This window comes from Ceratotherium simum, chromosome 8, assembly GCF_057802395.1.
Source record: "Ceratotherium simum simum isolate JZ-2026a chromosome 8, ASM5780239v1, whole genome shotgun sequence".
NCBI classification, from domain to species: domain Eukaryota; kingdom Metazoa; phylum Chordata; class Mammalia; order Perissodactyla; family Rhinocerotidae; genus Ceratotherium; species Ceratotherium simum.
In genome coordinates this window covers 6,279,162-6,294,248 of record NC_141907.1, presented here as the reverse complement: position 1 = coordinate 6,294,248, position 15,087 = coordinate 6,279,162, and the positions used below count along the sequence as shown (strand labels likewise).

At 53.3% G+C, this 15,087-nt stretch overlaps 1 protein-coding gene across 4 annotated transcripts in view; it reads left to right on the top strand.

Moving 5' to 3' along the window:
• Positions 1 to 15,087, top strand: part of STK32B (serine/threonine kinase 32B) — a 349,018-nt gene that overhangs the window by 316,030 nt on the left and 17,901 nt on the right. For 3 of the 4 annotated variants that reach the window (XM_004432264.3, XM_087434910.1, XM_087434909.1), the window contains 4 exons: positions 3,952 to 4,068; positions 6,215 to 6,340; positions 11,211 to 11,342; positions 12,923 to 12,987. In XM_004432264.3, coding sequence (XP_004432321.1) covers positions 3,952 to 4,068; positions 6,215 to 6,340; positions 11,211 to 11,342; positions 12,923 to 12,987 — 440 coding nt within the window. The remainder of the gene's footprint in view (positions 1 to 3,951; positions 4,069 to 6,214; positions 6,341 to 11,210; positions 11,343 to 12,922; positions 12,988 to 15,087) is intronic. The other variant, XM_087434908.1, reaches the window with a different exon arrangement.

The following is a 15,087-nucleotide window of genomic DNA, read 5'->3' as shown; positions in this document are numbered from 1 at the left end:
GAGCTTGGGCTGTTCAGGGGTCTTCAGGCTGTGTTTCCTGGAACTGTAGGACCATGCAGATGTGATTCGACTGTTCCATTGGGGAAAAAAGTGTTTCTCCAAGCTTTGGAGGTTTACACAGCCCGAGGAATTGTTCTTCACTTTCATCTGTTCTGTGTTTAAGATTTTGAGTAAAAAGATTTTGGGGAAGAAACCTTGGGTTAGACAGTCCCCAAGGCCCAGCTCAGCTTTAGCAGCTCAAATAACAGGTCTACGGCAATTCTTCTCCTCTTCCTTCCTTTTCTTGCTAATTTGACATTTTTTGTAAACTGAGTTTCCTGGAATAGAGACACTATTCCATAGTGTCCATAGAGTCCATAACGAGTGTGTCCAGGGCCCTGCTGCTAAATTGCTCTCACCAGCAGTACATGGAACCACTTTATCTTATAAATACCACTCGGTGCTCTGAGTCACACATCCTAAGGCCAGTGAGTGAGAACCAAGCATCAATAGAATTCTTTACCACAAGCAGATGGAATATTGATCTTAATATTCTTTTTGATTTGCCAGTATTCTTGTAGAGACCCCGGGTTTCTCTACAACAACCCAAACAGATGAAGGCTGAGCCCGGAGCCTAAATGTGCAGAACTTATTCTGGTCATAGAGTTCCAACTTACTTCCAAATGTATTTAACTGCTGTATTGGCCTCATAGCTTATTATAGTTATCATTATTATCATCATTGTTATTTGTGTGTGTGTGTGTGTGTGTGTGTGTGTGTGTGGAAGATCAGTCATGAGCTAACATCCGATGCCAATCCTCCTCTTTTTTGCTGAGGAAGATTGTCTCTGGGCTAACGTCCGTGCCCATCATCCTCTACTTTATATGGGACGCTGCCAGAGCGTGGCTTGACAAGCGGTGCGTCAGTGCGCGCCTGGGATCCGAACCTGTGAACCCCGGGCCGCCAAAGCAGAGTGCACACACTTAACCGCTGCATCACCAGGCCGGCCCCTCATCATTGTTATTTTTATTGGTCTGGTTCCCTCCAGAAGTGGAGAGAATTACAGAGAGATCGAGAGCGGCTCATTGGGAAGTCTGATGGAAATGCAGACTTAATGAATGCCTTGAAGTAAACAAGAAGGAAAAAGAGAATGAAATGTAAATGATAAGAAAACTCTTTACAGTGGTTGCTGGCTGGGTCTCCAACTGGGTGCTTGAATTTGCCGCTCGGGTGGCAGTGCAGAAAGAGCAGTAAATGAGAATCTGGGTCTCTGTGGGACATTGAGAAAGTCATTTTTTGCCTCCCAGCCTCAGTTTCCCAACCTTTAAAATGAGGAGGTGAGACTGTATCATTCCCAAGGTCCTTCCGCCTCCAGCCGCTGGTGGGGCTGGGGGTGGGGTTGGGGGGGAGGGGATGGTTCACTGAGAGGCAAAAAGATGGGAAAAAGAGATCCAGAATAGTCCAGAAACCAAAGTCTTGGCCTCTGGCCGGTCTCCAGGTGGTGGCCCAGCTCCGGTTTCCCAGCCACGTCTCACTAAGGCAGCACCCCCTCCACCCCCGTGCACCCTAGGGGTTCCTCCCCAGCGCTCATCCTACACCTGAAGACGCTGACTGCCCAGCTCCCTCCAGGACAGCCAGCTCAGCGGGGTCGGGACCAGGTGAATGCTGCTCACCCGGGGCCCAGTCTGCAGAGGGCGCCAGCACATCCCAGGAGCAAAGCGGAATCCTGAGGCCTCCAGTCAGAAGGCTGCGCGTGGGCTGCGAGGGGAGTTGTGTTAATCTGCTCGGGCTGCCGTGACGATGTACCGCAGACTGGGGGCTTGAACAGCAGAAACTCCTCCTCTCCTGGTTCCGGGGATTGGATGTCCAAGATGGAGGTGTCGGCGGGGTCGGTTCCCTCTGCGGGCTGTGAGGGCAGGATCCCTCCCTGGTTGTAGATGGCGTCCGCTCCCTGCGTCTCTTCACACGTCTTCCCACGATGCCTGCCTCTCTCCGTGTCCTGTCTCCCCTTTTTACAAGGACACCAGGCAGCTTGATTAGGGCGCACCCTAATGACCTCCTGTTAACTGGTTTACCTCTCTCTCCCCCTCTCTCCTAGTAAGGTCACATTCTGAGATACTGGGGGTGAGGACCTCAGCATATGAATTTGGGGGACACACTTCAGCCCATGACAGCAGTGGTCAGAGGCAAGCCCTGGGTCCACAGTGCCGGAGCTGGGTGCCGCCACCTCCCAGCTCGGGGGCGTGGTGCCTCTGGTTGGTCTTCTATGAAATGGTCGTATTCATCGTAGCTAACACGTACAGAGTCTGTGAGTTGTGCGTCACATAACAAGTGCTCTCAATCAATGTCCACTCCCATTACGTCTAATCCTGGTGGTGGTTGTGACTGGTGGAGTGCAGAGGGGTCCTGCAAATGCAGAAGCAGGCAGCAGCTTCCGGGGGAAACTTTAAAATGCTCCTTACTGGAACCACACGCCACTTCCCATTACATTAAAACACATGTTTGAAGAAATATTTAAAGAATATTAGTGTATCAAGTTGATATGCCTGTCTAGGGAGCCCACAGGCTTTGGTTTTGCTCATAGGGCAGAAGGGGGAGTTCCCAATTTAATTAACAGATGAGAGAGGAGGCGGCCAGTCAGGAAAAGGTCCCCTCCTGGGTGGACACATCAGAAAGCACCGGCACACCCCTGCAGGCAGATATCTTCTCCAGGGGACCCCCCTTTGGTGAGGATAAAGGCTCTCCTTCATTCTGGTGAATTGTTGCCCACCCAGGACTCAGGTGCCCTCGCCTTCTTGGGCTGGCACCTCCAGTTTGCAGCAGCCCTGTGGACATCAAAATTCCATGAGGTTGGGCCTGGCACCTTATGCGCCACACGAGCCTGATGTGGTGTCTGACCCACATCAGAGTTCCATCCATATTCACGGATGGACCGACACATGGTTCTCATTGTCATTGTGCTCTGGGACCCTGCTGGATGGCAGACACTGCTCAGGGCCCTGAGAACAGAGAGGTGAGTGTGATATAATCCCGCCTTCAAGGAGCCCCCAGCGGGAGTTCCGTACCAGACAGTCAAGTTCATGTGGATTCATTATGAATTCATTCCTCCACATTTCTAAGGATCCCTTTAGTTGTTGCACCACCTTTGCTTGGGAAATGATTGCCTCTTCTAGCCCTGAGTCCTTTGCCCGTGATGCAGACCTGGAAACCACAAAGCCAGGTGGAAGGTAAAGAGGCTCAGAGAGCTGTTCATTGGTGGGGGGAGAGCGTCAGAGGGAGGGAGTCGATGCTCAGTCTCCAAGCTGCTTCCCCGGGGGTCACAGTCCAGAAAGCCTTCCTGAGATTTGAGAGGTCCTTGAAGCGAGAAACTGCCCATGGCAATGTTGAGAAAACACAGTCAGAGGTCTAATGATCTACCGAGCTGGGAAATTGGAGGAGAAGAGGGCTCATGCATCCTCATTGTGGGGAGAGAGGATGGCAGGTGAGAATAGCAGGCTGAAGAAGCCCAGCCTCCTCCATGCCTCTGCCCAACCAGACCCAGACCTTGGCGATTTCAGCCCTCCCCAGTCCCGCGCTGGTTCAGCCAGGGCAGAGAAAGGTGGCAGCTGAGGCCTACGAGCCAATCTCCCTTCCCCACCATGCCCCGGCCTCGGTCTGGAACAGTGACTCTGGCCTTACGCTGTTGGGTGTGGATCCTGCCTCTGCCACTTACCGGCTGTGGGACCTTGCCAAGTCACTTAACCTCCTGTAGCCATAACAGAGCACCCACCTGCTGGGTTCCTGCACTGCCCCACGAGTCTGGTCACTGTTGGCACATGAGTCCCGGCCACCTGCTCTGCTGTGAAGGAGAAAGACCCATTGTTACCTGAAGGGAAACAGTAAACCACCCCTCGTAATTAGAGTTTCTCCCGTGGCAGTGGTGTCTTCCTGTTGGCTGGCTCTCTGATTCTGCCCATTGTCCTTTGCTTGCAGAGGCCGTATGAAATCCACTCAGCCACGCCCGTCGATGAGATTCTAAACATGTTCAAGGTGGAGCGTGTCCACTACTCCTCCACGTGGTGCAAGGGGATGGTCGCCCTGCTGAAGAAGGTGAGGGGCGGCTGCCAGCCTGCCTGGAGTGAAGTCACTGAGTGCAGAAACAGGCATGGCAGCAAATTAAAGAAGGAGAACACAAACGGAATGACAGTAGTGGAAAAAATAAAGTAAGCAGGGCCCTCATACAACATCATACCTGCCCTCGTGATCTTGCATACAAGACCATAAAGCCACTGGACCGTGGAGTCTAGCTTGGAGTCACATCTGTGACAGCAAAGCCCCCAGGCTCTTTTCACTCCACTACAAGCTCCTAATAAATAGAAATACTTAATGCATAAGATTTCTAAATTTTTGCTACAAATGATCTTTTAACCCACTTAGCTTTAAGAAATTGGGCATCTCCTGACTTTTTCCAGGAACTGTTGCTATTAGAATAAAACAGTGGTTCTCAAAGTGTGGTCCCTGGACCAGCAGCATCACCTGGGGGCTTGTTGGAAATGTTGGATTCTCAGGCTCCACCCCAGACCTGCTGACTCAGAAGCTCTGGTGGTGGGGCCCAGTGGTTTGGGCTTTGACCAGCTCTCCAGGTGGTTCTGATGCACAGTCCAGTTTGCACAGGAAGTAGGTCTTGGTGGGCTTCTTTTGAGGCTGGCATTCAGCTCTGCTCACCTGGAATCCTCCAGGATGCATTGAGTCGAGTCTTGCTTGTGACTGGCACCCAGTCATTTTTAATAAAAGAGTGATCATAGCAGCCAGGGTTTGTTGAGGGAATATTAGGTTTGGGGCCATGTGGTCGTTCTTCTCACTTAATCCCTACAAGCCCTGTGAGCAGAGAACAGTTATCATCCCCAGAGTAGTGATGAGAAAACCAACCGAGGCTTAGGAAAGTGAAATGGTTCATCAGTGCCACAGGGCAGGTAAAGGGCAAGGATTGGAATCCAATCTCCGGACTCCAGATCTTAGCTCTCAGTCCCTTCACTGTTGTAAACTACTTGTTGAATTACGAATTAGAGGAGATTCACCACCCAGTTCTGAGAAGTCAGTGGTCCTCCCCCGACCGCTCACTAGAATCACTGGAAGCCCTACATACACGCCGATGCCTGCACCTCCCGCCCAATGAGTCGGAGAACTGCTGCCCTAAAACGGTGAACTCCCACAGGGCATTGTAATGGAGTCTCTGTTTAAATCTGCATCCAGCATTTTGGGGCAGCCCCTAGAGAGAGACCCCATGATCAACCCTGCCAGGGGTCCCTCACCTGGTGTGACTCCAGCCCACTGGCTGGGCACAGGTGGGAGGTTTCTGCAGTGACAGGTGGGTGTAAACTGGCAGAGGGGCTCCGACTTGCGGCTCCCACCTGTTGGCAGATGGGTGTTGCACCCTCCTTATCTTGTGCCGGGTTCTTACTGATCCCCTTCGGGTCTCGTCCTCATTGTGACCTGGATGTGGAAGAGTTCCCGTTGTTCTTCCTGCTTTCAGATGAGGAAACAAGCGCAGAGCACCCAGCAGCTCACCAAGGCCACACGGCCATTAAGTGGCAGTGCCCAGGCCAGGGCTCCTGTCCGTTCATTTTTAGCCCAAGTGTTCTTTGCACTGGACAGACTAGTGTGTTTTGACAAGCTGAAAGCCCCATTTGGATGCAGGGTAATATTCTACGGCTATTTATTATACTGCATCACACCTTATTAGCAGAAATTCTATTTTAGGAGAAGCTAAAAATTGTCCACTTGGCTACAAATGAGGCCACTCCATCAGGCTGCAGAGGTCCCCTCATAGCTGTCCAGGGCTAAATTTCATTACACTGTTGTACATCCGTTACCAAGTTGGAAGTCCTAAGACCAAGTGGCTAATTCATTTTATTTTTAATTGGAGGCCTCTGCAGACAGCTGTGAGAGGCGACATGTCATAGGACACTAGTCCCCGAGGGGAGCACAGTAGCTGAAAATTTAGTCCCTGCCCAACAGCCCCTTGCTGGGTGACTTTGCAGAAGCGGCCTGACCTCTCGGTTCCTCCCTGGCTGTAAAGAGATGAGATGGTAACACTTCCAACAACAGCTACCCAGACAGGGCATGACATTAATGGCAGGACATAGAAAGAGGCACCTTCCTTTTCCTGAGACTCCCACCTTCAGAGTCGTCCCCAACCCCTGCTAACCTTGGTGGGGTGCATGGCTAAGCCAGCACGTTTGCCCTTTGCCCACAGCTCCTGACCAAGGACCCCGAGAGCCGCCTGTCCAGCCTTGGTGACGTTCAGAGTGCACCCTACTTGGCTGACGTGAACTGGGACGCCGTGTTCGAGAAGGCACTGACGCCCGGCTTTGTGCCCAATGTGAGTGGAGGTCCTGTCGCATGGCATGCCACCCCTCTGCAGGGACCCCCACTTGGTGCAAAGGAAGACCCCAGAAGCTGGCCATCGAGGTCTCTGCTGGCCGTGGCCACTTGAGCACCAGCGGGTTCACATGTTGCTGAGATTCAGGGTGGATTTGGACCTGAATTCCAAGGTCCCAGCGGGGCAGCTTCTCTCCTTGTAGCAGGTCCTTGTGGATACAGAGCTGCCTTTCTTTTATTGAATCACACCCACTATGTGCACAGGTCCAGCCACTGGGGGAGAATCACACCCACTGTGTGCACAGGTCCAGCCACTGGGGGAGAATCACACCCACTGTGTGCACAGGTCCAGGCACTGGGGGGAGAGCAGGATGTTGGAAGCAGACCGAGCCCTGCTCCCATGGGCCTGACTGTGAGGGGAGGAAGGCAGACAATGAGCCACCATGCCAGTAAGTATGTACATGACAGCAGGTGGTGATGTGGGCTGTCACCGCACACAGAACAAGCTAAGAAGAGAGCGAGAGGCTGGGGAAGGATAGGGAGGCAGGGCCTCCCTTAGGTAGAGTTGGCAGAAATCTGAAACAAGTTTGGGGCCGGCCACAGGACAGCTGGGGGCTCAGTGCTGCGCGGTAGTTGCATTTCTCCTGGAGGAGATTGCAGAGTGCACGTGAGGGGTAGTGACAAATGTGACAGAAATGCTGGGCGACATTCCAGCTCGGCCAGCTCCTCTCTGTGACCTTGGAGAGCGCCCTCCACCCTGCCAGGTTCACCTTGCTCACCTGTGGACAGTGGCTTATAGTTGCCTCCCTGGTACTGGGTGTGTGTGTGTGAGGAGAGAGACCTCGGCACAGGTCCGCAAAAGCTGGCCCCCTTGCTCCCTATCCCAACCCCTTGTTGTCTGCACGCAGGGGGAGACTCAGGCTCAAAAAGCCTTCGTCCCTTAGACACACGCACACACACACATCACACACACCTCAAGATAAAAGCACAAGAGCAAAAGAGACCTGGTGGGGCCATAGGCTGGTGGGTGGGGAGCCCCAGACTTCCCAGGGTGTGTTTTATGTCAGAGTATTTTAAAGACCTCTGTTGCTCCTTTTGGTACAAAAATAATCTGGTTCCCCAAATCAGTTTCTCCAAGAATCCAAGGCTTCAAGTTCCCTTTCACAAACAGTGCTTATAACCGTTACAACAAAGGGGTGCACCTTTCTGAATTTAGATTCACCCCACAGACTGAGCCGCGTTCTAGACGCAACTCTCTGAAAGCAAAGCCTGGTGATGCTGATCTTTTCACACCTTCTCCCAACAAGCAAACCCCGGGTCCCTGCCTGTCTCGCCTGTGGTCCTCCTAGACCGCCCTCTCCCCACCTTCCCCCCAGGCGAGCTCCAGGCACGCTAACCCAACGGCTGTTCACAGAACGCTCTGCCTCTGTCTTCCAGCCTTGGCCCCTGCCATTCCCACTGCCTGGACCTCCGTCCATCCACCTAGACCTGCTTTCCTTAGGGCCTCTGCCTGAGGAAGCCTCCCTTGAGGTACCCCCACTCCAGCGCCGCCTCCAGGTTCAGATGGCTCCCAGCCTCCCCACACACAAACAGGCAGTGGAGACAGGGCGCCCGGGGCAGGCTTGGCACAGAGTGGCTGCTCAGTCAGTGCCCGTCCCCTTCCTCCCACTGTAAGAGTTTGGGGACTTTGCTTGACCAACTGTGAGGTGTGGTGTGTGTGTTGGGGGGGTGTGTGTGGTGTGGGGGGGGCTGTTGTGTGTGTTGTGTGTGTGGTGAGTGTATGTGGTATGTGTGTGGTGTGTGGTATATATGATGTGTGTATATGTGTGTGTGGTGTGTGTGTTTGGTGTGGTGTCTGTGTGTGTGGTGTGTTTGTTGTGTGTGTGTGGTGTGTGTGTGTGGTATCCATGTAATGTGTGGTATGTATAGTGTGTGTATGTGGTGTAGTGTGTGTGGAATGTGTGTATGTATGTGATGTGTGTATGGTGTATGTGGTATGTATGGATGATGTGTGCATGCGTGTGCATGTGGTGTGTGTGTGTGTGTGGTGTGGTTGTATATGTATGTGGTGTGTATATGGTGTATTTGGTGTGTTTGGTATAGTGTGTGTGTGTGTGTGTGGTGTGCTGTGTGTGTGGTGTGTGTGTGGTGTGGTGTATGTGATGTGTGGTGTATGCGTGTGTGGTGTATGCATGTGTGGTGTGTGTGCAGTGTGTTGTGTATGTGGTGTGATGTGTGTGTGTATGTGTATGTGGGGGGGGATGTGCATCCACGGATGGAAGGTGTGCCTTGGGGACCTCGGAGTCAGCTGGAGCGGTGACGGCCCCCCTGCAGGGCAGGGCAGCGTCCTCGGGGCCGTTTTCCACCACAGCTCACTGGCAGGTGAGGGGAGCCGTACCAGGTGAAAGCATCCCGCCCTCACTGAGCGCGCGCAGTGCGGCTGACCCGCGGTGCATCCGCAGTGAGGAGAGCAGTGGCGGCGGCAGCTGGCGGGGAGCTGGGAGATGAGATCAGGGCTCCTCAGCTGCTGCTGACGTGAGGGCCTGACATCCTTGCAGGAGGGCTGGCCGTGTGGCGGAGGCGCTGTAGCAGCATCCCTGGATCTACCCACACGGTGCCCATAGCGCTCCCAGTTGTGACAACCAAGAACATCTCCAGACGTTGCCAAGTATCCCTGGGGGACACGGCCCCTTGTTGACAACCTCCGGGCTAGGGGTGCGTGAACAATCACCCCATAAACACACAAAGACACATACAATGAACCAGCAGGCTGAGCCCGGGAGGGAGACCCGCAGGCTCCCGCCCCGGGAGCACAAGCCGCGGAGACCTGGCTCCACTCTGCCACCTGTCACCTCAGGTGCGCTCAGGGTTCCTCGCCTGTCACCTGAGGAGAAGAGTGGGGCCCCTCACGGAGCTTGGGAGGAGGAGACGCCAAGAGGCTTCCAAAGGCTCCGTGCAGGCCTGGCAGCAGTGGGCCCTCAGTAAACACCACCCGTGTAATTGCCGTGTTAATTAATAAACCCAGCGGAGGCCTGTTCCCAGTTCCTTCGGCTGACTTCCTTCAGAATGCCCGCTCTGGATACACCAGAGAAACACGCGAGCGTTCTCTGTGGTCCTCGTCTGCCAAGCTCAGGCCAGACTGAGGAGACCCAGGGATCTGGACGCAGACCTGCACATGGAGCACAAACCGCCTAATTAATTCTTCCCCTGCTGCATTGGAGCCTTCCCCAAGGCTGTGTGCCAATGCCCTGGGGGACACATGGGGCCATCACGTGGCATCGTCTGTCAGGGGCAGGTACCTGCCTTTGCAGCCCTCACCTGCCGCTCCTCCCCAACCTGCCCAGACACACTCATGCATACCTACTCACACACATATACACTCACTCCCCCACACATATGCATGTGCATGCTCAGTCCCACACGAACACACGAGGACCCGTGCAGAGCCACACCCCTGCCTGCAGTTGTCCCCTGCGCCATGCTGTTTCCCAGCTCAGTACCTGTGCACATGCTGCTTCCCCTCTGAAGATGCCCTATTTTCCACCCGGCAGTCTCCCACCCCTCCTTCAGGGCTCAGCAGAAAACACAGCAACCAGCCCATTGGAGGGTCTCGGTAACTGCCTTCGGCCTGGGAGGCAAACTGCAGCACCACCTCCTCATCGCCCCCACCAGCCCCTCCAGCCCCTTACGTGGAGTGGATCGCGGCCTCTCTGGTTGGTCCCCACTGGACAGTGCCCAGGTCTACTTTAGCCGTTGATAGCGTTCTGCTACAGTGTGTCTGCCATCCCCCTGAGAGCTTCAGAGGGCGGGGGCCATGTGGTGTTGGCTGGCCTCTGCCTGAGAGAGCCCCCAGAGTGATGGGTGGCCCTAGAAGGCAGTAGAAGCCCTCAAAGTGTGCTTGTCACATGAGTATGAACGAATGAATGAATGATGATAGCCAACAGGATGGAGTATGTTCTGCGTGCCCGGCACTGTTCTAAAATTGCATATGCATTATCTCATATACGCTTCACAACAGAGAGGTGGATCCTGTTAGTATTCTCAGCTTAAGTCAGTATTCACAGGTTAAGTAACTTTCCCACGCTTACTCAGTGAGAAATGGACAGAGCCAGGGTCTTGACCTCAGGCAGTCTGGATCCAGAGCCTGCACTGGAATGAATGAATGAATGAATGAATGAATAAAAGGCAGATAGATCAGGCCAGGAAAGACTTGGGCCTGAAATCCGACCTGCTCGTTGGGAGAGGTCTCTGTGCACCTCCACAGCTGTTGATGTTGTAACCACTAGGCTGTACTGCCTGAGGGGACTGGCATCCTGGGCTGGGTCTCAGGATGGAAAACAGCCACCTAGGATCTCAGGTCCCAGGTCTGGAAGTCAAGGAGACCAAAATTCCTCCTGACCACAGTGGCCTGAGGGTCAGCTGGCTCCAGCTGTGGGGGAACAGGGAACCAGGACGGGCAATTGGGCAAATTTTTATCAGAAATGGCATTTTTAAATTGAATTATTAAAAATGATATTTATAGAAAAGGTAGTAATGGATGAGAATGTGTGTATGATAAAATAAGTGAAAGCAGATTGGAAAACTGAACTCAGCCTCATGAAACGAACAGACACAGGAAGGAGACTAAGGAACTGCGTGGATGTTAATGGGTGGGGTTGCCCTGGGGTGGGGGCAGGGGTTATGGGGATAGATGAATGACGTGCAGTGAGAACGTGTTGCTTTTCACCACCAGGAGAAGAATGTGAGTGATGTGTCCCGCGATAGTAGTCGATCATACTTGTTGAATGAACGATTGAATGAAGGAATGAAAATACAGTTCAGTGCTGGGTGGGACAGAGACAAACCATGTGTCCCCTTCCACTTCCTTTCAGAAAGGGAGATTGAACTGTGATCCCACATTTGAACTTGAAGAAATGATTCTCGAATCCAAGCCACTTCACAAAAAGAAGAAGAGGTTGGCAAAGAACAGGTCCAGGGACGGCACGAAGGACAGCTGTCCTCTGGTGAGCATTGTCTCGGGAGCAGACCCCGGGAGGAGAGGTGTCTTATACCCCAGTGAATATAACTGAGTGAGGCTGCTTTGTAGCCCAGTGGAGGCATGTCACCTCCCCCTTCCAAACACCTTCATTTGCAGTAGATGAGGTACCTCCATCGAGCGAGTGGTCCTTCGTAGCACGAAACTGTGAAAGAATCACTGTACATCTCCACATCATGCTCTCATCCTTCACGTGAGCACTGTTCCTCGTGCAGGAGCCTCCTGCATCTCTAGGCGAGAGCGGACGAACAATGCCCAGTGACGTCAACGCTGCGCCGAGTGGTCCCGAGCACCCTTGGGAAAGATTTTATACCGTGGAGGCGCCCCGGGCTGCAGAGTGACTTTCGTGGGGCCCTGGGCATGATGGCTTCTTTGGGCACCTGTGTTCCTTTTCTAGTCTCCCATAACAAAGTATCACAAACTTGGTGGCTTGAAACAACTGAAATGTATTCTCCCGCAATTCTGGAGGCCAGAAGTTCAAAATCAAGGTGTCGAGAGAGCCGTGCTCTCTCCAAAGGCTGTGGAGAGGCTCCTTCCCTGGCTCTTGCAGCTTCTGGTGGTTGCCGGCAATCCGTGGCGTTCCTTGTCTCCCAGCTGCATCAGTCTAACACCCCCTCCATCCTCACATGGTCTTCTTCCCTCTGTGTCTTTCTACGTCTCCTGTGGCCTTCTTTTAATGACACCAGTCACTGGATTTAGGGCCCACCCTACTCCAGTATGGCCTCATCTTAACTAGTTACATCTGCAAAGACCCTGTTTCCAAATAAGGTCACATTCACCAGTACTGGGGCTTAGGACTTCAGCATACCTTTTGGAGGGGCACAATTCAACCTACAACTGCCCCTTCCTCCATAAAAATATATTAAAAATGATATTTTATGACCACATTGGAATGAAGAGGAATATAACTTTCAATGCTAAAAGTTCTTTTTTTTTCTGCTTCATTTAAAAGAAGTTAAAACATCTTTGCAGCCCCTAAAAGTATCGTGGGCCGTAGGCCCTGTGCCTGCCAAGCCTAGTGCAGAAGCTGGCCTGGAGACACCTGAGTGTTCATTAATAAGGGTGCACAAGGGGATAGGGGGCGTTCTGCGCAGGCGTGCAGTGTACACCCGGCATTCAGGCAGCCTCTACGACGTGTGTGATGGAGCATTGCTGAGCGTGGTGGTCTTGGCACCTGTTCTTGAAGACAGTGAGCACCTTTGCATGATAGTCTTGAATTTCTTCCCCCCGTCCCCAGGCTGCTTAATTACGCCTAATGGACATTCAAGCAATTAGAAAACCAAGCGCATGATTTTCAATCCATATTCCATTCTAAGATGGCTTTTAACTTGGATTTAATGGCTTAACATTGAGAAAAACATCTTTGTCTGCCAGGCTCCCCTTGGCACAACCGCCCATACAATCAGGGCTGCTTCAGCCTCTTAGCTCGTCCCCAGCCCCAAGCGTCCATGGTCCCACTTAAATCAATCTCTGCTGTCATCGCTCCTTTGTCATGGCTCCCTGATGATGCCCCGTCACTTACAGTCACCTCTCTGTGCTCTTTGACAGAATGGACACCTTCAGCAGTGCTTGGAGACCGTGCGGAAGGAATTCATCATATTCAACAGGGAGAAGTAAGTCCTCCACAGCACCCACTGGGCAGAGCCCTTCCATGTGACAGAAGACTCCCTGAGAGAATCGGGGTCCCTGCCCCCTGGTGAAGCCAGCGTGATGCTGGAAGGGAAGCAGCAGGTGGACCCCGTGTTCTATCGTGCCTCCTCTGCAGAGCTGAGCAAGGCTCTAACTGCCCCTCTCTGGGCCTCGGGGTCCTCCTATGAAGTGAGGCCGGCCACAGCGGGATGAGCTGGCACCCAGGAATGCCGGCGCGGAGAGGCAGGCTTGCAGGCGGTTGGGTGCCGAGCTCTGCAGCGAAATTGCCTGGGGTCCAGTCCTGGCTTTGCAGCTGCCAGAGAGACCTGAGGCAAGTTACTTAACTTTGCTAAGCCTCGTTGTCAGCATTGGCAAAATGGAAATCACTGCCTTGCTATGTGGTTGTTATAAGATTAAATGAGGCAGTTGATACAGTGCCTGGCATGCAAATGATTACTATTATTATTACTTAACGGGGTAAGGTGGTGTGGGCTGTGTTGGGACCACAGCATCATGGGCTGGCATGAGATGGGACTCGTGCAGTGGGAGCTGAATCCCTGCGGGCGGGACTGACAGCAGATCAGCACAGCTGACCAACACTGACCTAGGCTTTGGCCTTGCAGAGACGATCAGATATGCTTCCTCCCCGAGGACCAGATGGATAAATGTCAGGTTGACCCTATGTACTCACCAGTATTCCACCATTTTGGCTCACAGCAGGACAGCAGCACAGGGAATGTGTGCTATGATAAAGGGCAGCACAGGCAGTGGCTCTCACAGCAGGCGCCAGCATCAGGGTAGGTGTCAGGGAAGCTTCCAGAAGCACCACGCTGGGCTGAGTCCTGAAGGGCCCGGAGGGGAAAGGCGTGGACCTCCAGCCTTGTGAGGACGAGACAGTGTGGCAGACGTAGGGACCCACAGCTGGTTGAGAAGTTTGAATTCCCAGAGCATGCATGGAGGAGGGCGGAAGTCGGAGGTGAGGGACCGGGGGCAGGGTTGTTCGGATTCCAGCCCGTGGGCTGGTGGGCAGGGCAAGGCCCCATTCCCAGTGAAGCACTGGGAAGGTGAAGGAGATGGCAGCCTGCCATTTGTCCTGGGCAGCTGCAGCTCTAGGACCGATGGGTGCCCAGGTCAGCCCAGACTCACACACCAGTCAGGGGCAGCAAGCCTCACTCTCACCCACTGGGGGACCACATCTGCTTGGTCCCCCTGTTCTGCAGCAGAGCAGGAAGGGCCACTGCGACCACGGCCCGTCAGACTTGGGGGAGGCAGAGGGTGACATGGGGAGTGGTTTCAGAACTCGTCACAACTGCCCCGCAGTCCTGCCTGCTCTGGGCTCATGGTCCTGCCCCAGCCTTAGAAACCCAGTCCCAGGAACTTCTGCTCAAACCAGGTTGGGCGCTTTTGACTGTGAGCAATGGTGGGCTCCAGGCATCCTTGCCTTGAGTCTTTCATCCATTCAGGCATGGACCGAGGGGTCCTCAGAGAGTGCGGGGATGGAGAATGTGAGAAAAGGCTGAGCAATGGCGAACCCAAGCGGATAGCAATTGCGTCGCACATTGTGCTGTATGCCAGAAGATGCTTCAATTTGGAATCTGAAGAATCCAAATTGTTTCCTTTTAAAAGAAAATGAAAATGAGACATCCCTCCTTGTGTCATTTTGGGGTCGCGTCTGGCTGCTTTTAGCAGAAACACAGCTATATAGGAGCTTCAACCAATTCGATGTTCTTTCTCACGTGGAAAAGTGAATTGATTAGGGAGAAGTAGCGGGGTCACCCAGCCGTGCTGAGGACTCCTTTGAGCGTTGTGGTCATGGATCCGAAGTGAGGCTGGCACAGTTAACAGGAGTTGGTAAAATAAAGAAAGAGGGTGGAAGATGTTTTCCAAGAAGGTAGGCGGAAGACGGTTTCCAGATGGAGACGTCAAGAATCAGCATATGCAAAAGCAGGAGGCAGGACAGAAGATGACCCAGAGGGGGAGCTGTACATGGAGTCTGTCTGTGGTTCCTGCTCTTCATCCCCGCCCCTCTGCTCACCTGAGGTGCTCCCAGTGGCCCTGAAGGTAGATAGTCTATCTGTCAGAGC